This window comes from Leopardus geoffroyi, chromosome A2, assembly GCF_018350155.1.
Source record: "Leopardus geoffroyi isolate Oge1 chromosome A2, O.geoffroyi_Oge1_pat1.0, whole genome shotgun sequence".
NCBI classification, from domain to species: Eukaryota; Metazoa; Chordata; class Mammalia; order Carnivora; family Felidae; genus Leopardus; species Leopardus geoffroyi.
In genome coordinates, this window is record NC_059331.1 from 158,311,560 (window position 1) to 158,334,248 (window position 22,689).

General features: G+C 51.6%; 1 protein-coding gene and 1 long non-coding RNA gene across 5 annotated transcripts; one reads left to right on the top strand and one right to left on the bottom strand.

Annotated features, from left to right (window-relative positions):
- Positions 1-78: 78 nt before the first annotated feature.
- Positions 79-22,466, top strand: ARHGEF5 (Rho guanine nucleotide exchange factor 5). 4 transcript variants are annotated; one of them, XM_045496014.1, is made up of 17 exons: positions 79-211; positions 4,847-4,977; positions 6,652-7,300; positions 7,880-9,787; positions 10,265-10,322; positions 10,753-10,817; positions 11,023-11,276; positions 14,148-14,308; positions 14,812-14,964; positions 15,245-15,374; positions 15,680-15,754; positions 16,199-16,288; positions 17,410-17,567; positions 18,170-18,331; positions 19,886-19,956; positions 21,728-21,832; positions 21,906-22,463. In XM_045496014.1, the coding sequence occupies exons 3-17, from the start codon at positions 6,886-6,888 to the stop codon at positions 22,298-22,300; spliced, it is 4,200 nt and encodes a 1,399-aa protein (XP_045351970.1). In that variant the 5' UTR covers positions 79-211; positions 4,847-4,977; positions 6,652-6,885; the 3' UTR covers positions 22,301-22,463. The 4 variants fall into 4 exon arrangements, with proteins under 4 accessions (XP_045351970.1, XP_045351971.1, XP_045351967.1 ...); XM_045496015.1 differs by having other exon boundaries at positions 6,652-6,916; positions 21,906-22,460; XM_045496011.1 differs by having other exon boundaries at positions 6,652-9,787; positions 21,906-22,466.
- LOC123607049 lies at positions 12,428-13,828 on the bottom strand. The gene is made up of 2 exons (XR_006716623.1): positions 13,783-13,828; positions 12,428-13,722 (listed from the first exon to the last, which is right to left on the bottom strand). It is a non-coding gene; the product is annotated as an uncharacterized LOC123607049 (long non-coding RNA).
- Positions 22,467-22,689: the final 223 nt, after the last annotated feature.

The window sequence follows — 22,689 nt, forward strand, 5'->3', positions numbered from 1 at the left end:
CCGGGCCCTGCCCCTCCCCCAGGAAGGTGTGTCCGCGGTTTCCACACCTGAAACTTCCTAGGAGAGCCAGATCCCTCCCTCCCGTCCGGGCGGGGAGGGGCGGGCCGCGGGTGGGGCGGCTGGGGCGGCCGGGCCTGCGTCGGGGACGGCCGGCCGGCGCCTGGGACCCGGAGGGGACTCTCGGGCCGAGACGGCATGTGACACTGCCCAGGTGGGTGCCCTCCTCCCTCGCCGCTCGGGGGCCCCGGGCGGGGCGGTTGTAGAGCCCCGGCGGAGGTGAGGGACGGCCGGGAAGGACGGGGAGTCTAGGCCTTCACCCCCCCCCCCACCCCGGGCCAGCCCCAGCTGGGTCCCCGGGCACGGGCTCCGGAAATGGGGGGGCAGGGCAGCTAGGCAGAGTTCGGGGTGTGTGACCGAGTACCCTGGTCCGAAGAGGAAGGAAGCTAGAGGGAAGGCTCTTGCCTGAAAAGTTTGCTTCCGGCCTGGTCCCCGCCTTGGAAGTGGGCACCCGGACCCCAGATGTTCCCCGGGCCAAGAATCGGGCCTCTGCCTTCAGGGTCTCGGCCCTGGGGAAACCTAACTCCCGGGAGTAAGAAATAACTGAGGTTCCCTTTGTGGTCCTTGTCCCCTAACTAGAGGTGTTTTTTGTCGTCTCCTTTTTCTTCCCCGGGCCTGGGCCTTCCTTCATTTATCTTCCTCTGGATTCGCATGCTGTGTACGTCTAAGTACACGCCTCTCCTCTGCCCCACGAAGCGCCTGAACGTGTAAAAAGGACTCCTGCCCTGCCCCCACCCTATTCCCCCATATATTCGAAGTACTTCCAAAGCTTCTGTCGATGGTGACTTTGCATTCTGCAGTTGGGGAGGTGAGATGGGGTTGCGGTGGGGGCGCTGGATCAACGCTAGTTCTGAGCATCATTTGTGGTTGCCTTTCAGCAGGACTGCCCTAGGAAAGCTAATCCGGATGTCCCTGGGGTTTCAGATCTCAGGCCCTCTCCCCTTCCTGGATCTTGGATTCCCGAGACAGATTTGCCTTCCCATCTACCTAGAAGTGAACTCTGGCCAGGGCTCTTGTCAGATTGAGGGGGAAGGGTGTGTCAGACCAGGGAGACAGGGTGACTTTCCTTTCCAGTTTCTTCCCTCCTTTGCTCCCCGACTTGACTTGCGTTCCTGGTCTTGCAGCCTTGGCCCCCTGCGGAAGTCCCAGCTCCTAGCTACACAGCTCCGCATGTGGCCTCTTTCTCAGACTTGCTGTTTTACGTACACATGGAGCGTGAGGGAGCTCCTGGCCCCGGGCCCCAGCAAAGTGGAGGTCATTTGTTAACCAACCTGGGTTAACAAAACCGAAGACCTGCCTAGTGAGGGCGTTCTCGGGGGCTGGGGAGGAGGAAGGATGGGGATATCAGTTCTAAGAGAGTCTCTTTAGCAGGAGGATTGCATGTTGTTACCCTAGCGGGGAGGAGAGAGGCCGGGAGGTAGGCAGGTATGTACTCTTAAAAGAGTACAGTAATTCTAAATATCGTCAGGGGTCCTCATATATTAGGGGTCCCCAGAGTGTATGGCTTCCCGTAACAGTCTGTCTGAGGTTGTCTGTGGCCACATGAAGCATGGTGTCTGTAGGATAGACAGGAACGTGTCATTTGTGGTGTGTGGAATGGTTGGTCACAATGCGGTGTGGACAAGAATGGGGTCACTCACAGGATCATGGGTCGAACAGGAACAGTGTTGCTGAAGTGTCAGTGGTGTAGACTCAAAACAAGTGACTTGCAGCTTCAGCTGTAGACAGGGATGAGTCACTGTGTGTATAGAGTGAACAGGAGCTGGTCATGTATAGCGTCTGCAAGGCGGACCAGAACAAGGTCCCCTTCAGGGTCTGTGTTAAGGACACACAGAGGGCGCTCACGCTCATGTTATCTATGTGGATGGCACCAGGGCCGTGGATGGATTTGTGGGGTATATGTCATTTGCCACTAATGATGTTCCGGGTAAGCCCGTGTGGTCTACAAGACAGCAGATGATGTGGTGTTTTCAAGCATCAGGGAACACATAAGAGATGTTTATTACACTTTTCATCGGGATGGTGGGGCTTTCCTCAAATGGATAGAACACAGGTGTTGGCAAGCTAGTGGTCCAGAAAGCTCTCTTATTTTAGTATCTTTGTAACACTGCGGGCAATATTATCAAAGAGTGAGTAAAGGCACATATCTGTATGGTGGTCTTATTTTCTAAATCAAAATGAGAACGTTTTGATATGTGCGGTATTTTCCTAAGGTGAGCCGGAGTATAGACGATATCGTGTAAATTCAGTAGTGTTGTAATCTCAAGAGTATTGCAGTGATGTTTGGTGTAAGTCAGATTCTAGAATACTTGAATCTGACAGTACAAAATCTAGGAAGCCTGGTCCTGAAAAATACACATGACACTCAACATCGGTTCAAAGAACAAGCAGTATGATAGGGAGGAGGGGATAATCTGTGAAATACAATTCCCTGTCTGGTGACTAGAAATGGACAAGACCTAAGGTGTTGGGGGGCTCCAAAGGAGAAACTGAGGTCTGTCGCTGTATTTATTAATAGAGCGACTTAGGGCTTTGTCTTCCCAGAAGTTACATGTGGATGGGGTCAGCAGATGCAAAATGTCTCTGGTCTAGAGGAAGACCAGTTTACCATGATGCCACAGTTTACCTGTTTTCTGATAATTGGTGGTTATTCACCCCCTTCCCCCCAGTGGAGATGAGGAGGTAACTAACATAACGGGCAATCCAAAAAGCCTCTCTCCTGATGCCTTTATGCGAGTGGAACCATGGCTTGCAGATTTCCTTTAGCTTTCTTACATTGTACTTGGTCGTGCCTGATTGCAATAGCATTACTAGGACAGGATCAGGTATAGGGGACACAGGGTATGTTTTTCCTCTGTGATAAATGGCGGCTGATCCGGTGACTGCCATTATTTCCTAGTGGATAGAGGCAGTGTCAGGAATAGCGCCAGTGGGCTTGTAGGAGACACACACGCATCGTGTAACTTGAACTGAAGAGGTCTGTGCGGCACAGGGTGCAGAGAGATGCAGCCTGAACAGAGCAGGAAGACACAGGTGTATGTAGAGGCCGTCCGTCCTGAGGACATGAGAGTGTGTGTGGGGACAGGGCCAGGACAATACAGATGTGGGTGACAGAAGACTTAGGGCTCACACAGTCTTCTTAGGCCTGTAGGAGCCAAGTTTCACCAAGTGTTTACGGCGAGCAACTACAGTTATTTATTTAATGTGTGGTTGAGAGAATAGGGTCACGTCACAGTATCATCCATAGTGATTATAGTATTTTGTACTTAGGTCTAGAAAGAGGGAGCAAATCACACACCGTGTCAGTTAACTGGAAAAGGACATAAAAATTCTTCTACGCAAGTATGCTTATGTTAGACGTGGCTCTGTGCCCCATACAGATGGGATCTGTGTCTATGGGGTGGCCAGGAACCTGTCACACGCTACATCTGCGGGGTGGCTGGGGACCTGTCTGTTTGGTTATATCAGGCTCTATTGCGTAGAAACTGCAAGGGCGGCTTATGGCCTGTGTGCACGTGTGGATGGGTGCCTGTGCCAGCGTGTATATGTGTGTGCAGTATCTCAGCAGGACAGCAGACGTTTTGGGTGCTGGGCTCCCACGTTAAGCCTAGAGAAGATAGGAAATGTGCGGGTCCAAGGGCAGCTGTGGGTTCTGTAGGCCCCTGGGACCTTCTCTAGGCCAGCCACCTGCCAGCTTCTTCCAGCAGGACTTGGGGCTGCTTCTCACAGGCTTGCGTCGGGAGACCTTGGTTTGAGTTCACCTGTACCCTTTGCTGAAGAAGTCTGAACGAGTGCCTAGGTTATGTGGCCTTCACTTTCCTCATCTGCAAGCGTCTCTTGTATGTCCCTAAAAGTCCTTCCAGCTCATGAATCCTACATTTCTCTTTTCTTCTTTCTCTTTGCTCAGCAGTAATTACAATCCCTAACGCTTCTGTGACCCTTGAAGTTGACACTGTACGTTTTCATGTTATTTGATCTTCATTAGAACTCCTTGCAAAGAAAGAATTTAAACCCTTTTTAAAGGTAAGAAAATGGCCGTTCCAATAAATTGCAGGATTCCTACAACTGTCTGAAATTACAACGAGCAGAACTAGCAAGATATGTAAAAGACCGAACTAAAAATCAAGCGACATTGTTTTAACTCTGTTTTCTTCCTCTCTTCATCCATGCAATAAATCTTTGTGGCGAGCAAAGGAAGCTGCAGGCAAAGAGACTGAGCAGCTAACATGGCAGTGTTTGAGCCCTGATGAAGTTCATTCTCTAGCCCGGAAAATAGACATGAACTTGGTAATTACAAGTGCAGTGAGTGTGAGAGAAATAAAGGGTTCACTGGGGCAGAAGAGGATGCTGGGCACAGGAGCAGCAGTAGGCCCACAGCACGGGAGTAGGGGGCAGAGGGCAGTAAGGCAGAGGCCAGGCATATAATCCAGGCTAAATGTTTGGGTTTCATCCCATTGGTGGTCAGAGGCCACTGGAGAATTTAAACTACAAATGGGGCTTTTCAGGATCACTCCCATGCAGAGCAGAGAATGCCTTGGGAATAGGGCAGGAGGGGCGCCTGGGTGACTCAGTTGGTTAAGCATCTGACTTCAGCTCAGGTTACGATCTCACCATCCTGCCGTCCGTGAGTTCGGGCCCCGCGATGGGCTCTGTGCGGACAGCTCAGAGCCTGGAGCCTGTTTCAGATTCTGTGTGTCTCTCTCTCACTCTGCCCCTTCCCCGCTCGCACTCTGTCTCTCTGTCTCTGAAAAATGAATAAGCCTTAAAAAAAATTTTGTTTTTAAAACAGGGCAGGAGAAGCTCTGTGGAGGCTGGTGGCCAGGCTGTACCCCAGGTGGCCTGGTAACAGAGGACAGGAGAGCGCACCAGGGGCTAGCAGTGCGGATGGAGAGATGTGCACAGACGTGAGGTGCATAGGAGGTGGGCTCAACAGGACTTGGCAACGTGTGCGATATGGGGCAGGTGGGGCCAGGAGGGAAACAAGAATTTTGTTCTGTAATTGAAAACCATTTACTGAGCACTTAATGTGGGCCGGGTCTTGTGCTAGGTGGAGACAGTTGAGCGAGACGGATGTAGCTCTTGATCTTGTGAAGCCTCCCCCTGTTATTTGGGATAGATGGTAAATCCAGATGCACACAGAATGGTAACCGTACAAATGCTACAGAGGAGAAGTGATGTGAACGATCTCCGGTAAGTGGTAGACAGAGGAGCACAGTGACCTGGTCAGAGGACTGGGAAATCTTCCAGGGTTAAACCAGGAGTATGTAGTCTCACAAATAACCAGAAAGAGTGCTAATGTTAGGAGTATCCAGTACCGACAAGAGCCACGACATTGGCGATTGTGGGGGCGGTGGGTAGAGCGGTACCAGTGAGGCATGGATAGAGGCAGGTGGAGAGGTGAGGAGGTGAGGACCACACGCATGAACAATTCTTTTACAGTTTAGATGAGAAAGCCAGGGCCATGCTTCAGTTGTGGGATGGCTCTGACAGAGAGGGGGCGAGGGGTGAGAAGAAGAGAAAATCCATGCCACAAGAAGCCGGGCTAAAGAACATGGCGCCTCGGGGCAGGGACGCCTCTTGCGCTTTCAGAGCAGGAAGCAGGAAGAGTGGAAAGAGCCAAACGCAGAGCGCAGAGCGCTCTGAATCACAAGGAGTTGAAGCCGCTCCTCTCTCCATTGGTTTCTAAATTCTTTGCAAGGTGGGGGATGTGGTATTCTTTTGGAAGTGAGAAGACAGGTGGGAAGGTCGATCTTCTGAGAAGTGATGGGAGGAGTTCATAAGGTTGAAAGCAGCGGGGGTGTAAGAGAGTAGCGGGTACCCACCCCGCAGGTGTCCTGGACCTGGCAGAAAGGGGCAAGCACCATGTCTGCTCTGGTTCTAATCTACTGAGTCTAGTTATCATTCCGCTTTACAACAGCTGCTTCTATAATTGCATACAAAATTATTAATGAGTTATAAGGCCCTGCTAGACACTCTAGAAGAAAATAAGATGAGTAAAATCCAGACTGTACATAGGGAGATAACACTACGCCTGAGTACCTCGGACTCACTTGCTACAATGGCCGGACCTATTTTAATCCAATCAGCAGCTTTGGAGGAAGATTCCGCCATCAGACTCTGCTTCTCTGGGCTGTTAGATCTAGGGTGTGTCACTCACAGTGTCTGGGAGTTATAGGGGACTGAGTCACGCTTGGTGTCCAGAGAGTAGACCGGGAGAGACAGTATGACCTAATGCAATCTAGAGAGTAATGACCCCTGGGAGTGCTTGGTGCTCTTTGACAACGGTCTCACCCTCTAATTGAATCATTTATTATCTGTCTCCTCCACAAGCCTCCATGAGGACACAGTCTTTCTCTGTCCTGTCCACTGAATGCCCCGCACTTAAATATTGGTAAATATTTATTAGATGGGTAAATAAATAAGCCTACATACATTTTATAGAGGCTTTTGCTTACTTTGTTGAGTATCTTTTGTCTCAAAGAATGACTCTAAGTGGAACCAAAGAAACCCCCCACTCTCGTCCTTTCTGCTGTGTTCCTTTGATAGGTAGAAGCAGAAAGGGTGATGGACACTTTGTGTTTTGTTCCTCTCTAGGGCTTCGCCCTGATGCGGGCTGAGGAGCCCCCACTCAGGGCTTCGACCCCCATCCCTGCCATAGCAGAGCTCAGTGTTACCCCTGAAGCCCTCAGGGGGAGCAGTCAGACCGCCGCCTGGGGGCCCGAAGGTCGAGAAGGCTAGGTGCCATCCTGTACCTGGGCAGAGCGACGCAGACTCTCGGAGACACAGCAGAGAGACCTGAGGGATGTGGCCAGCTGTGCAGCTGAGAGCATGACCTCGTTCCCCAAGGAAGCCTCTGCAGGTGCGGAGACCAACCAGGAGGACGCTGCGGGTGAGACCTGGGGCACTCCAGAGCATCCGGAGGTGGCGCCCCAGAGCCCGGAGGACGGACGGGCAAGGACACGGGCTCCCGCAGAGCCCGGGGCCTGTCCTGCCCAGGATGAACACCTGGACATGGTCCCGGTCTCCAGTGAGCTGGGTGGCCGTGTGGAGATGGAATTTAGACCAGAACTCACTTCTTTGATTTGGGGAACGGAACGTGCAGAAGAGAAGGGGGAGACTTTTCCAGACACCTCTGCTCGGCCCAGATTTGGAGCTGCCTGGGAAGAGCATCTGTCAGAAACCAACCAGCCGCGGGGCTCCGTCAGGCAGGGGGAAGAGCTGCGGTCTCTGGGGGCGCAAGAAGGTCAAGGGAGAGGGACACTCGAGGGGCTAGCGGAAGTGGGGTTCCAGGACGGAGGAACTGTCAGGGAGGGTGGGCGTGTAGGGGAGCAGGAGCCGGAGGAGGGGACGGAGGGAGGACACAGGCAAAGCCAGGAACAGACACCAGGTGATGTGATGCTCGCAAAACAGAGAGAAAGAACGAGGCTTTGTGGGGAATTGGAAGGTCTGCGCTATGGTGAGGAGGAGAGGAAGCCTCAGGGCCAGCGAGGTCTACAGCAGGGAGAGGAGGGGAGCAGGGCGTTAGGGGGGACAGAAGAGGGGAGCGTGGACGCCCCGTATGAGGAGAATCAAAGCCTGGTGGGGAAATCAGGGAGAGTCACTGGAAGGCAAGAAGGTCAAGGTCTGCAGGGGCAAGTGATGCCGGGGGAGGGGCAGGTAGAGGAGGCGGGGTCAAGTGAGGAGGAACCAGGGAGTTGGGTTGGGGACCCGCTGTGGGGAGAGGGCAGACGAGAGAGTACCAGAGAAGGGGAGGCCCATGATGGTGTTTCCACACTGGCTCTGGTAGCCCCTGAGGTCTCTTCTCCCTGTGACTTATTTCTAGACGCCTGTTACCCCATGACCAGTACTCCTGGGACTCAGAAGGAGCCTCGGGCTGAGGAACTATCCCCTACAGCTCTGGGTCCTACACTGGAGCCAGGAGGATGGTCCTGCCAGCCCGTTTCTTTACCTGGCTCTTTTCCTGCTGGGGAGTCACCTGACCAAGAAGCAGCTCAGGATAGCCAGCAGGAGGGATCTGAGCCTGGGAAGGGGACGGTGTTCGGCGTGGGGACTGAGATGGCCTCTGCCAGTACATCCGGGACTCCTCCAAGGACACCAGACTCCACTCCTTCCAGTCCTGCTGAAGTTTCCCCCAGCACAACTACATCATCATCTGCCAGCTCCCCACTTGCCTCTCCCAGGAGGGAGCCGTCTCTTGCTGCACATTCTCTAGAAACCTCCAGAGCATCTGTTTGGACCAACAGGGCATCTCACTGTGGGGCTTCGGAGACTCCCGCTGCTGCCCTCCATGGCTTCCCCTCTGCAGAGGCTGCCGTGGAAATCTCCACCAGCTCCAATTGGACCAGCCCTCAGAGCCCCCCCAGCCACCCTACAGGGGCTGTCCAGCACCTGAGGAGCAACTCCTTCCCGGGCTCTCATAGGACAGAGCCTACTCCGGACCTGCTGGGAATATCACTTTCCTTCTCCCATTCAGAGTTGCCCCAGAGGCCCCCCAAACCTGCCGTCTCTGGCTCTGTGATTCCAAGAAGGGACAGGAAAGGTGGTAGGGACCACAGGATCATTCCAGAATCCCCTAGTTCATTATCCACTCCGGGGCAAGACTCTCAAGAATTCACTTCAAATCCAGAAATGTCCAGCAGTCCCCACAGCAGCCAGCCGTGGGGCTCCCCACACACTTCAGCCTTTTCCCCAGGGCCTCCTGCCTATGGCTCTTCCCCACCCCTTGTCTCTGTAGATACGAGGATCCATGAACCTCTGCCCCCTCCTACCCCAGAGAAGAGGCATGTCCAACCCTCCATGGTGGAAAGAGACAGCCATCTCCATGCAGGGGTTTCCACACTGAAGCGGTGTGCCCATCCTCTTCCATTGGCCCCAGGTTTGGGGCTACATGGCCCCCCCAAAGGCCCACTTCCCCCAGTTCCTGACCCCCTTGTGGCAAGGCAGCACCGACCTCTGCCCTCTATCCCAGACACGCCCCACCCTCCTCAGACCTCGTTCTCCCGCAAACTGAGATACAATAAGCCATTACCCCCAACCCCTGATTTGTCCCAGTCCCACCATCCTGTTTCTTTTAGTAGTGCAAGGATCTACAGGCCTCTACCCCCTGTCCCTATTATGGATCCCCCCACTGAACCACCCCCATTACCCCCAAAGTCTAGGGGGAGGAGCAGGAGCACTCAGGGAGGACTCATGAATTCAGGGGGTCAGGGCAAGCCAAGTCCTGTTTGTCAAGAGTGGACAGTCTCCACTTCCCATTCTGTTGGACGTACCTCCTGGCCCCCAGCTATGGGTCGGTCGACAGACTCTTTGGCTTCTACCAGCAGGAATAAGAGTGAAGTGTCCCCTGGCATGGCTTTCAGCAACATGGCAACCCTTCTGAGTCCCTCTTCCCCAACCACGCCCTGGAATCTGGAGCTCCAGGGACCTGCCTCTGAACTAGGACCCTCAGAAGAGTCTGAGGCCCCTGCCAGAGGATCTTCGAGAAGAACAGCCCCTCAGGAAGGAGCCAATGGCCTGAGGAGGTTGGATCGAGGCCAAGCAAGGCAGTCAGACAAACTCAGCCATCCCCACCTGGAGAAGGCATCCAGCTGGCCCCACAGGCGAGACCCAGGGAGACCCCCGGAGGGCGGCAGCGGGCAGGTTGCAGACCCTGGCGAGGGGTCCAGTAAGCACAAGGGCTGGAATCGGCAAGGCCTGCGCAGGCCTTCTATCTTGCCTGAGGGCTCTTCAGGTGAGCAAGGAGCAGGGATCATGGGGACACTCGTGTCGGACCACGCTTTCTCCAGCTCTTTCCACCTCACTCATCTTCTGTCCCCGGGGCTTCTGCTCTTCCCTCCGCTGGCTTCACTCATCCACATACCCAACCTCAACTCAGAGTGTTGTGGCGCTCACTGGAGCACTCTGCCTTCTCCTTCCCCTCTACCCCTGTCACCCGCCATGGTGTTCTTTTATTGTGTTTGTTTTTCCCAACTCTTCGGCTCGGTGTCCTCCTAGTAGTAGAGAAAACTTCCTCTTCTTGTCTTCCGACACCAGGGACGAGGACATTACCTGGCAATAGTGTCCTCGCATGCTTTCTGCTTGGGCACTGTCCTCCCAGCTGAGCCCTCATATCCCCCCAGATGCCTACATCTCCCACTTTAGGTCTTTCCTGCTTTGGCCGTCAGAGTGTGCCTCTAAAACCCCGTTACTTCACCATTTCCATTTTCAGAGACGAAAGGTCCAGCCGTAGAAAAATCCCCTGGCTCTTCAGACACCATCGTTTTTCGGTGAGTCATGTTTTCTCCTAATAGACACACTTGTACTGTCTTTTCTGAGGATACCGAGATTTCCATCAGTTGCCAGGGGTTCTGGAACCCTGTCTCTTTCAGAGATGGGGAGGGGAAGAGACATAGACCAGGATTCCAGAGCAAGGGCATCTTTTATCTTCCTGGTTCCGTCAGCTGGGTCTGAATCTCCCATCCTCCTAGGTAGGCCCGTTAGCCATGAACTAACCGCCCCGTAAAAGTTCAGTATGTCTTCCAGAAAAGCTCTGAACTGCCTAAAAATGGGTCGGGCCACAACTTGCCTCTTCAGGGGATTCAGCCCTGACACCCCAGCACACATCCCAGAAATCAGAGACTATCTCATCTATAGTCACCTGGGGCTTCTCTGCCTCAGTGGCCAGCAAGCACCCCAGAGCCCTTCTTGCCTCCACAGGGAGAAGAAACCAAAGGAGGTGTTGGCAGGCTTTTCAAGACGCTGCTCGAAGCTCGTCAACTCCTGTGAGTACCTTGAAACAAAACCGTAGACCCGCGTGGCTTGCTGCCCAGCACTGGCGCTCGTGGCTCCCCACTGCGGGGTGGCGATATCTGCGGGGAGAGAGGATTGCCAGGAGAGCCAGAAGCAGTTTGACGGCTTCTGTCTCTGTGCCTCAGCATCCCTGTCTCTCTCCTTCTCTCCCTCTGCCGTGCTGCCTCGCCCCTGCAGCCCATCTGCTTTACCAGGAGTACAGCGATGTGGTTCTGAACAAGGAGATTCAGAGCCAGCAGCGGCTGGACAGCCTGGGAGAGGCGCCCGGGCCCGCCTCCCCCCGGCAGCCCCGGAGGGCCCTGGTCTCCTCGGAGTCTTACCTGCAGCGCCTGTCCGTGGCCTCCAGCGGCTCCCTCTGGCAGGAGATCCCGGTGGTGCGCGATAGCACCGTGCTACTCTCCATGACCCACGGAAACCAAAAACTGCAGGAGGTACCTGGCAGGGCGGGGCGGACTGGAGGGAAAGCAAAGGCTCTCACTTCCTGCTCTCTACCGCCACCGGCAGCAAGAGCAGGCTGTCCCCACCACAAACCCACCTCTGCACCACGGCTATCGCTCCTCTCCGCTCCTCTCCGCTCTGATGCGTCGGAACGGCTTTCTGAACCTTCCCGCTGGCCCTCCTCCCCGCTTGCACTCAGCACGGGCCACTTCCTTCCACCTGCCACTATTTGGGCTCATAGGAAGTGACTGTGCCTCTGAATTTGTTGGGAGGAGTGTGGAATTAATCCCTTCTCTGCTGCTTCAGTCTAGGCTAAAATTTCCCTCTTCAACCAGGGTTCCACACGACGCTGGAGGTTTTCTCTTCAACCAGAGCACCTGCAGTGGCTCTTTTGCTGAGTCCTTTGTAGCTGTCCTGTGGTCCACTGGTCTCCTAGAGGCTTTGGAATGACCATCAGTCTCAGCTCGGTCCTTAGACCCCGTGGCAAGGCTGTTCAGTGTTTATTACCGTTAATAGGTTTTACGTGGAGAACTGCTCTTAATAATCAATCTGAAATAGGGTTAGAACCTTTCTTCCCAGGAAGACAATATGGCACCATGGAAAGGCATCACGGAATCATGTTTGTGTATCTGGCTTCCGGAGTAAATGACCTGGTTGTGAGCCCACTTCTCTGTTTGCTGGCTCTTTAACTTTGACCAGATTACTTGCTGTTTCTACCTCTCTGTATTGCCATTCGTAAAACTGGGTCACCAATAGTCAGTGGGAGAACCAAAAAAGATAAGTGCCCAATGCACAGTAGTCACCCAAGAAATGTTTTCTACTGTACTTTAATTTCAAGTCAGGCCAAGCTGGGTGTGAATCCTGGCTTCACCATTTACTAGCTGTGTGACTGCAAGTTCGATAACTTCACTAAATCTGTTTCCTCACCTAAAACTCGAGGATACTGATGTCTTCCTTTCAGGGTGGCCGTGTGGTTTAAATGAAATGTCCCTGTCTGGCTTTTAGTGTGAAGTCTGGTGCCTAGTTTGATACATATTACTGCCAGACTCTCCCTCTCTCGGAGGTGGGAAGGAGGAAAATGTTGGCCAGAAGGACTTAGAGATAAGCAAATCAAACAGAGGCAGCTATATATGTTTAGGTTTTCTGAGGCTCAGGCTTGGGGCCCTTGTTCTGACCTCAACTTGTCAAGCATACAGAGGATATGTAGAAAGTCAGTGATCTGCCCAATACTTAAGGACCAAACACCAGGAGAGCGTTTGGACCCTGGCTCTCTCACCAACTCCAGCATACTGGGAAACCCACCAGGGCTCCTGGGCCAGCCCTGGTCTCCGTTTCTGAGAAGAGAAGCCTCTGTGCTTATACGCACATAGTCCTTTCATAAAATAGCACTTCCGGGGTCTACGAAGTGCTTGCACCAACCCCATTTCTGGTGACTGGCACAACGTCTTTGTGACATGGGGGTCACTGTACCTACACAAAAAGGCAAGAAGCTCTGAGGTTCAGTGAGGTTCAATGAGCCACTCCAAGTCCTATCGTCAGTTGAATGTGGGAACCAGGACTCAACCGTCATTACCAGGGTCATTACCCAGTTGTGTGCGTGTGTCTTCTTTGCCTTTTCTGTTCTGTTCGTGCATCTACCCTGAAGCTGCATGCTTGGATGAAGAGTAGGGGTGGCCCAGCGCGAGGACAGGGCCGTGAGCCATTGCTCCCCCTGCTGGAAAGTCCACACAAGTTCTCACGTGCTGGACCTTCTCCATTAAACCTCAACAGCACCAACTCGTTCTCAAATATCCTCCTTGCGCCCGTGTTTCCCCAAACCTCAAATCACCTTCATCCCTTAAATCTGTTCCTCTTTCAAAGTCCTGTGGCTCAGAGAGTGAGTCAGTCCGCCATTCATTCAGTTACCAAACTCCAAAGCTGACACATTAGCTGGGACTCCGTCTGCTCTTCCAGCCCCCGTTTCTAGCAAAGAACCAAGTTCTTCCGAATCTGCCTCCTCAAAAGTTACGAAACTAGCCTACCTCTCCCATCCCCGTGGCCATTCAGGCTTCCATCTGTCACCCGGAATTACTACGACAGCTTCCTAACGTGACACCCCTGCCCCTTCGGCTCTTTTCTCCACGCCGTGCTCAGAAATAGCCTTTACAGAAACCAAATCTGATCAGGTTATTTCCCTACATAAAGCCTCTTTTAACCTTCCCGTTGTCTTAAGTCCAAACCGTTTTACCTTGTTTACGGAATCCTCCAGAAGACACCCCATTTACCTCTCCGGCTCCAGCTCCTGCCACTCCTTTAGTATAAATACTTAGTTCCCCAAATCACTCAGTTTATTTAAGCTTCTTGAAAGTATCTTTTTCTCTTCTACCTTTAGGGGCTTGTACACATTCTTCCCTCGGCCTCAAATGCTCTGTCCCTGTCCTCCTGATACCAGGTTAGGCTCTGATGTGACTGGAAGCTATGAGAGAGGGTCTGCCCCCTTCCCTGCTCTGCCCCTCGAACATTATGCAGTGGCGAGCAAATGCCAGGGACTCCAGAACGATTTTATTTTATTTTATTTTATTTTATTTTATTTTATTTTATTTTATGTTATTTTATGTTATTTTATGTTTGTTTTTTTATGTTATTTTAATGTTTATTTATTCTTGAGAGAGAGAAAGAGCAAGCCTGAGCCGGGGAGGGGCAGAGAGAGAAGGGGACAGAGGATCTGAAGCCGGCTCCGTGCTGACAGCAGCGAGCCCGACGTGGGGCTCAAACCCACAAACCGTGAGGTCATGACCTGAGCTGAAGTCGGACGCTCATCCGGCCGAGCCACCCAGGCGCCCCTCGGTGACTATTTTTAATCAACCTCCTCTCCTACCCTCCAGGCCAAATTCGAGCTGATTGTGTCAGAGGCCTCATACCTGCGCAGTCTGCATGTGGCAGTGGACCATTTCCAGCTTTCCGCCCCACTGCGGGCCACCCTTACCAACCAAGAATACCAGTGGCTCTTCTCTCGTTTACAGGACGTGCGTGAAGTCAGCACCACGTGAGATTCCTCTTGTCCCAAACTCAGCCTCGGTGTCTTTAGCCTGTAAACTGTCAGTTGGGTTTTCTTTTCTCTCAGAAACCCTCTCCTTGCTCTCCCTCCATGATTCCCAGTGCTGTGGGAATAGGGAGAGCAAAGAAGGGGAGAAGGTATGTGGGTGGGTAGATCCGTTAACGGGTAAACAGATGAATGAGAGATGCTTCCCAGGTTGAGGGGATGCACTGGAGATGGGATATGGGCAACAGGTGAAGATCAGAGAGCCAGAGCAGAACCAAAAGAAGAACAAGAAATGGAATATAAGGAGCAGAGGGTTAGATCGGGGCAAACTAGGGATTGCCTTGGAGAGAACGCTAGAGCACGGCAGGGGCACCGAGCTAAGGACAGTCAGTAGAAGTTACCGCCTAACAGAAAGAAGGAGTCACAAACTCAAGGTGTAGGAGGGGTCCGTCAGCTGCTCACGTGAGGCCCCCAAGTCTCATGAGACGTGTGTGAATGCCGTACAGGTTCCTTTCAGACCTGGAGGAGAACTTCGAGAACAACATCTTCACCTTCCAAGTGTGCGATGTGGTCCTGAACCATGCCCCCAACTTCCGCCGGGTCTACCTGCCTTACGTCACCAACCAGACCTACCAGGAACGCACCTTCCAAGTCCTGCTGTGAGACCTGATCCCTATTCAGTCCCCACGCGAGCCCTGCAGTGACCTTGCTGCACTAAAACCCCCGGACCCCAATCCCGAGCAGCATCCCAAGAGCCCATGTTTCTTGTGCCTGCTCTGTGATCCCAACCCCAAAGCACCTTCCAGGTCAGACGCCCTCAGCCGTCACATGTGGGCGCCCCCACCATAGACATTCCACTGCATCTCTACTCCCTGTGCCTCCGCTGTGTCCCCAGTCCTCCCCACGGCCCTCCTCACTGGAGGCTCACTGCCCACGCAGGAACAGCAACAGCAGCTTCCGGGAGGTTCTGGAGAAGCTGGAGAGCGATCCTGTCTGCCAGCGCCTTTCCCTCAAGTCCTTCCTGATCCTGCCTTTCCAGCGCATCACCCGTCTCAAACTGCTGCTTCAGGTACAGCACATTCCCCCCCCCCCCCCGCCCCCCCCCCCCGCCACCCTGTCCCCCAGACCTCTTCCTTCCACCCAAAAGAGATGATCTCCGGGAGCCCCAGGGCCCGGGACCATGCATGCTTCTGCCCCTCTTCTACACACTGTGGACCACGTGAGCCTTCTGCCCACCGCCCTCACCGTTCTCCCTCAGGGTGAATTTGCTGCAAAAATTTGGTTCCTAGACTTCAGTAGCTTACCCACAATTCTCTCTTCCTGTTTTCCCGTCCCTTCTTTCCATCTGGCTCCTGCTTACTGTTTGTCCTACAGAACATTCTGAAGAGAACACAGCCTGGCTCTTCAGAGGAAGCAGAAGCCACCAAGGCACATCATGCCTTGGAGGAGGTAAGCAGCCACCACCCCCACTCAGACGCCCAGGATTGTCCTTCACAGAGAATTCTTCTGCGCAGGCCCGTGACTCCAGAGAGCAGGGGTCCCTGCTCATGGGATCGCTCAGCCACCTCACTGTACCCACCAAACCTCCAGACACCCGCCCCCTCCCCCCAGCCTCCTTCCCACACTGAGGATGCTCTACACCAAGGGGCCATGCTGTCACTGCCACCAGCCCCAGATTAAATCTTACGTCCACTCCGCCCCGGAATGGCGTCAGGTCATACAAAATATACCCGAGGCCTAGAACTGCCATTTGGTGCTGCCCTCACACCATTCCAGCCTGCTAGAAAAGATGGAGGCCGTCGCAACCAACTTCCAGATTTCTTGCAGAGGACTCAAAGATCAAAGCCTCTAACACAGTGCTCTTCCTCTTTCCTCAACCTACCCACGGTTCAGCTGATCCGAGACTGCAACAACAATGTCCAGAGGATGCGCCGGACAGAGGAGCTCATCTACCTGAGCCAGAAGATTGAGTTTGAGTGCAAAGTGAGTTGGTCCCCTGCACCCCCACCCTGCCTGGGAAGCCGCCACAGGCCAGCCTCTAGCGTAGAACCAGCTTGCTCGCGCCGTCCCGGTCTCTGCCCTTACTGCTGTGTGTCTTCTATTCTGGCCCGTTTCTGGGACACCCAAATGCCTACTCCAGTCTCTGTGGTATATTGTTCATTGAAAAGGGAAAGACACAGAGCTGTGCGTACCGTAGCATATTACTGTGGGTACAGATCTGTGCATGCATTTGCTTGTGTCTATGTGGAGATAGGCTGGAAAGGGCACATGAGAAGGGTAGGACAGGGGTTACCTGAGGGGGAGAATGTGCATTTGGGAATGGGACAGGTGAGGGAGAACCTATCAGTGTAAGCCTTGATGACAATAACATTTGGTACTTAAATCAGTCAATATTTGATCAAGTCTTCATCTAATCTAACCAACGCAATGTGAAATGGATTCCAAATATAGGGCCAAAATCTCCCATCAAAATACAAATGTAAAATAAACATTCCATATTCAGATTCCACCTCAGAACGGGTCCCATCCTTATTCCCCTCGAAGAGAGGGGAATCCTGTATCCCCGTATTAATTGTATTCCAGCACCCCTGTCTTTACCCAACTTCCAACTCCGAGCAGACCCCACCTACTTCTCCTTATCCCTATTCCCACACATGGCTCCAGCTGCTCCTGTTACGTCTCTGGTTATAATCAGAGAAAGAACAAATGTCAGAACTGCACAAATCCTTTAACTTCTAAGACACACGGCATACGGTTCCCTGCCGTGTTCCTTCACATGCCTCGACTGGGGTCATCCAGTTCTCCTTCAGTTCAGGCTTCTAGGGCTGGGCTTTGTCACATACTCACTGTCCTGGGTTGGAGCGTAGGCACCTTCTGTTCGCCTGATGGGTGGACGTGGGGGCCACACAGTAGACAGTGGTAGGTAGAGGGCTCTGGGAGGAGCAGTCTAAGTGGATGGGTGATGAACAGGAAGGATGATGTGGAAGAGGGTGTCAGTGGCGGAAGCCACGAGGAAGAGGCATGGTGAGGAGGGCGGGACCAAGGAAGCCTCTCGCTTGCCCTGTCTGTGACGCGCTGCCTTTTCTGTCCTCCCCTCCCTGTAGATATTCCCGCTCATATCGCAGTCACGCTGGCTGGTGAAGAGTGGAGAGCTGACGGCCCTCGAGTTCAGTCTCTCCCCAGGGCCGCGAAGGAAACTGAACACGCGTCCAGTTCACTTGCATCTCTTCAACGACTGTCTGTTGCTGTCTCGGCCCCGAGAGTCAGTGACTAGAACGGGAGGGAAAGGGGATGGGGCCAGAGGGCAGGACTAAAAGGGACAGTAAAGGGTCGTGTTCCTGGGGGAGCCCTTCTCAGTGGCTCAACCCATGGAGTGCAGGTCATGGGCTAGAGAAGAGAAAGAAAGGTCCGAAGCAAAAAAGGGGATCCCACCAAATTATGTCACAAGATCACGTGGCAGGGCCTGAACTATGTCGTAGACATGGAGCAAAATGTAGCAAATGAGCTGCTCGCATTCTCAAATTAGCTTGTTTGGGCTAGACTCAGCCTGCTAGTCTAGAGGTTCTTAGCCAATTCCAGATCCTAACTCTTTGGTCCTAAGGGCTTTAGAAAATTTGTATTGATTCGATCTCTTTAACTCTTTAAAGTGGTGAAGTAGTCATTGTACTAGACATGTGGTTTCCCAGCTCTGTGACAAATCCCTGGGTTCTCTGGAGCCACCAGCTTGGGAGCAAGGTAGCACCATCTCGTGGTTTTTATGAGGATTTGCAAGCTGCAAAGGACAGGGATTTTGAATCCAAAGGTATGATGGTGGATGAAGCATAACAACTGTAGAATCAAGTTGAAAAGCCTCGTATTTTGCAGGGGTAGCCGGTTCCTGGTATTCGACCATGCTCCCTTCTCCTCCATCCGAGGGGAAAAGTGTGAAATGAAGCTACACGGACCTCACAAAAACCTCTTCCGGCTCTTCCTGCTGCACAACGCACAGGGCACCCAGACTGAGTTCCTCTTCAGCACAGAGACCCAGTGAGATGGGGCTGGGCAGAGGAGTCGGGGGGAGGGAGGAAGGGAGGACAGCCTGGGAAGAAAGTGGGGCTGAGACAGAAACTGTGTCCAGAGGACAGCCGCAGCACGATCTAGCCCATTCCGGACTGAGAGCGTCCGAGGAGAAATCCAAACCCAAACTCTGAGCTAGTAGATGACTTGCAGGAGACGGGGTGGGAAGGGGTACAGCGTTGCTGCCGATGTTTAGCATCTATTTTCTGCTCTTCAGTCAAGAAGGACAAAGTGAGCGAGACAACAGAGAAGAGACGGGCTGGTATGGAGTAACTAAAGAATTGAATTACTGACGTCCACGAGTCATGTGTATAAGCCAGAAACTCTTCAGTGCCGAAGGCTGGTGGACACTTTGTGACTAAGACAAGCACTGGGGTGTCTTTAGCTTTCCTCCCTCCCACTTTCCAACCCAGGCCTCTGTTGAGCAGAAATCCATAGTGTTGACAACTGTGATTTGCTCATGTTTTTAGTAATAATAATAATAATAATATACATTATTATATATTATAATATATTATGTTATATATTTTATAATATATCATATTATATAATTACATTATTATAATAATATAATGCACACACATTTTGGGGAGTATTAAAAATAATACCTATAAAATGTAGTAACGGTGCCTAAAACAATGAACAAACTATAAGCTCATAGCTGTTGCTGCTGTTACAAGAGATACAAGAAGCCTCTCCCTTTAAAGGTTTGACACGATGCCAAACGGACTGAGGATTGATCCCTATGTTGTAGATACTTTTCCGTTTTGTCTCTTGGAAGACATCTCCGGGTAGGATCGACCTTACCCGTCTTCACTTATGGAATAGAGGGGCTGGTACAGGGGTTTGTATGCAAACTGTGACCACAGTCAGATAGTCAGTTACAGACTCCTGTTCTTTGTTTAGTATTTGGGGCAGCCTCTTCCTGGAATAGAAATAGTGTCAGCTCTCAATTACTCCAGCGTTTTTGGAAGCAGAGGCTAAGATAATGCAAAATCCTTCAGATGATTACAAAATCAGCTTGGGTTATATTGCATGACCAAAAAAAAAAAAAAAAAAAAAAAAGCACAGATATCTCCCTGATCTAATTGTGATTACAAAATATTTTTCATCTCTGAAGTATTTGAAGGAAGGGAGGTTGGGAGTAGAGTGTAGAGAATTCTGCAGAGTGATAGTGGGGATCTAAACTAAGATGGACATCTTGCTTATTACAAAATGGAAAATTCATGTGTCTAATTGACAGCTGACATTATGTCCCCACTTGAAAGATATGCTATTAAGAGGGTAAGCCTGGAAAGAGAAGGAGAAAAATAAAGGGTGACAAAACACATTAACACACAGTTGGAGATCTTATATTTCCAACCAAGCAAAGTCCCATTGACTTTTGTGCTTGATGTCATTGAACTAAACAATGCTTTGAACTGGCCAAGTCTTTCCCACAGTCATTTCCCTACCCCATCCTTGGCCTTTGTCCTCTACCCCAGAGCTACAGCTGAAGCAGCTGACCCTGCTTTGTTTTCTCAGAAGTGAAAAGCTTCGATGGATCTCAGCCTTGGCCATGCCCAGAGAGGAGTTGGACCTTCTAGAGTGTTACGGTGAGTGAGGGTATAAAAGGCAGAGAAAAATGGCAGGGCCAGAAGTCACCTTTGGATGCAGGACTTTAGGAGGCTGGGTGGTAACTCTGAGAACCTTCCACTTATTGCTTTTATCCAGAATTTCAGAGTGGAAGTCTGGCCATTGGAGCTTAAGCAGCTGAGATGATCCACCTAAGACTACTCACCACTATGGCACCACCTCCTCTGCCGTATATCTTCTCCCTTGGGCCATAATTTGCTCTTTTTAAATATTTGTCCCTGTAAATCTATCCTGCGATTATTCTGCCTAGATTTTACCTGCCTGAACGTCTTGGGGAAATAGGGAGAAATAGGATGGTTGGAGTAGGAGTTGTGGAAGGAAGCAACCCAGTAGATCTGTCATAACCACACCCTCTCCTGTGAAGAATGACCTGAGCTCACCACCCTTAGCCCAGGCTTCCAGATAGCCACAGACATACACGCACATTACGCATGTGTCTGGCATTCATGTGAAGAGTAGATTTCTGGGTCTCCTAAAGCCCCACAGTTGTCCTTCAGCGAGAATTCCCTAACTGGTATCCAGAGAGGAACTGAACACAAAGGAACACTGGTGACTCAAAAGAACAAACAAATACAAAGAACCTCTGAAAAGGAAGTAGGAGAACTCGGGTTGTAAACTGAGTTCTATTACCTTATTCACTCTGTGAACCCATCTGCTGGCCTTCAGTCCCCCAGCTGGAATGAAGGCAAGATGTCCTCCTTCACTGTGGTCTTATGAGTGGCAGATTGGAGATAAGCTTTAGAACATGGATCAGGGCGCCTGGGTGGCTCAGTCAGTTGAGCGTCCAACTTTAGCTCTGGTCATGATATTACAGTTTGTGACTTTGAGCCCTGCATCGAGCTCCCTGCTGTCAGCACAGAGCCCGCTTCGGATCTTCTGTCCTGCTCTCTCTCTGTCTCTCTCAATAATTAGTAAACATTAAAAAGAAAAGTAAATGAAATACAGACAATAATGCAGCATTCTGTTTGTTTTCTGAGGGAACCAGTGCAGTGTGGTAAAGGAGAAAGAGTGTAAGGTTGGAGGCTAATGGGTCAGAAGACCTCTGAGGCTTCTTATCTTGATCTTAAAAACTATGGAAATTTCCTCTGGCTCACAAAAACACAGAAATACAGAAAACCCAGAATCTCCCGAGGGGTCATCTTGATCAACCCAGTCGTTTACAAGTGGGGAAACCAAAGCTGAGGGGATTGAGTGCCTTACTTTGATTGTACCTGGAGCCCCATGGCTGCAGCTCTTCCAGCCCGATCTGGTAGGTACTGTGACAAAAATGGAGAATGAGTCACAGCTTCAGATTTTACAGTCTAGTTGAAGAGGCAGAACGCATACACAAGGCAATTAGACAAGAGGTAGATGGTGTGGTCTAGACAATTAGTGTCAAAGGAGTTCAGGATCCTTGGTGGACTGAAGAGTCAGGGAAAGTTACAGAGGGAAGGTGGGCCTCTAGCAGAATCTGAGTATTTGTAATGAGTCACTGAAGGTTGTTACAGTGGACTCCTCAATGCATCTTCCCCAGAGAAATAGAATTTTTGACTCATTTCAGTTCCAGTATTTTCATTTCCTTATTGGCCATTTTGTTTCCTGGTCGAGGAGAAAGATTCTTCTGCCTCACTTGTCTGTAACTTCCTAAAGCCCAGACTTTATCCTGAGTCCTCGTATGCTTCCCCTGTAACTCCTCTTCTGGCCCAGTCATTTGCCTTTCCTAACCTCTCTTCACCCTCTTCTCTTCCAAAGACTCCCCGCAAGTACAGTGCCTTCGAGCCTACAAACCCCGAGAGAATGACGAGTTGGCGCTGGAGAAGGCAGACGTGGTAATGGTGACTCAGCAGAGCAGCGATGGTAAGAGGGAGAGCCCATGAGTAAGCTGGGCGTTGGAGGTGGGACACTATAGGTAGATGTATTCATTTCCTAGGGCTGCATAACAAAGTACCACAAGTACGGTGCCTTAAAACAATAGAAGTTTATTCTCTCATGGTTCTGGAAGCCAGAAACCCGAGGTCAAAGTGTTGGCAGGGCCGTACTCCCTCTGAAGCCTTTCAGGGAAGATCCTTCCTTGCCTCTTCCAGCTTCTGGTGGCTCCAGGTATTCCTTGGCTTACGGCAGTATAATTCCGATATCTACCTCTGTCTTCCTTCTGTGTGTGTGTGTGTGTGTGTGTGTGTGTGTGTGTGTGTGTCCAAATTTCTGTCTTTTTGTAAGGGTACTGATTATATGGGATTAATGGCCCACTTTACTCAGTATGACCTCATCTTAACCTTACTAATTACACCTGCAACAACCCTGTTCACCAACAAGGTCACATTCTGAGGCACCTGGGGTTAGAACTTCAACATATATTTTGGGGGAAACATAGTTGAATGCGTAAGAGTAGTTCAGGAGTAGGCAGTTGTAGACCTTGCCAGACCTAGAGCAGCATGGTTAACATACTGGGAGACTGGATTTCCCGATGCTGGGGCCTCCCTAGTCATTTCAGCCTTACCATTCAGAAAAGTCTGGGGGAATTATTGTGAGTCTGTCCTGGGTAATTCTTCTTCCCACCCATTGCCTGTAGGCTGGCTGGAGGGCATGAGACTCTCAGATGGGGAGCGAGGCTGGTTCCCTGTGCAACAAGTGGAGTTCATTTCCAACCCAGAAGTCCGAGCCCGGAACCTGAAGGAAGCTCATCGAGTCAAGACTGCCAAACTACAGCTGGTGGA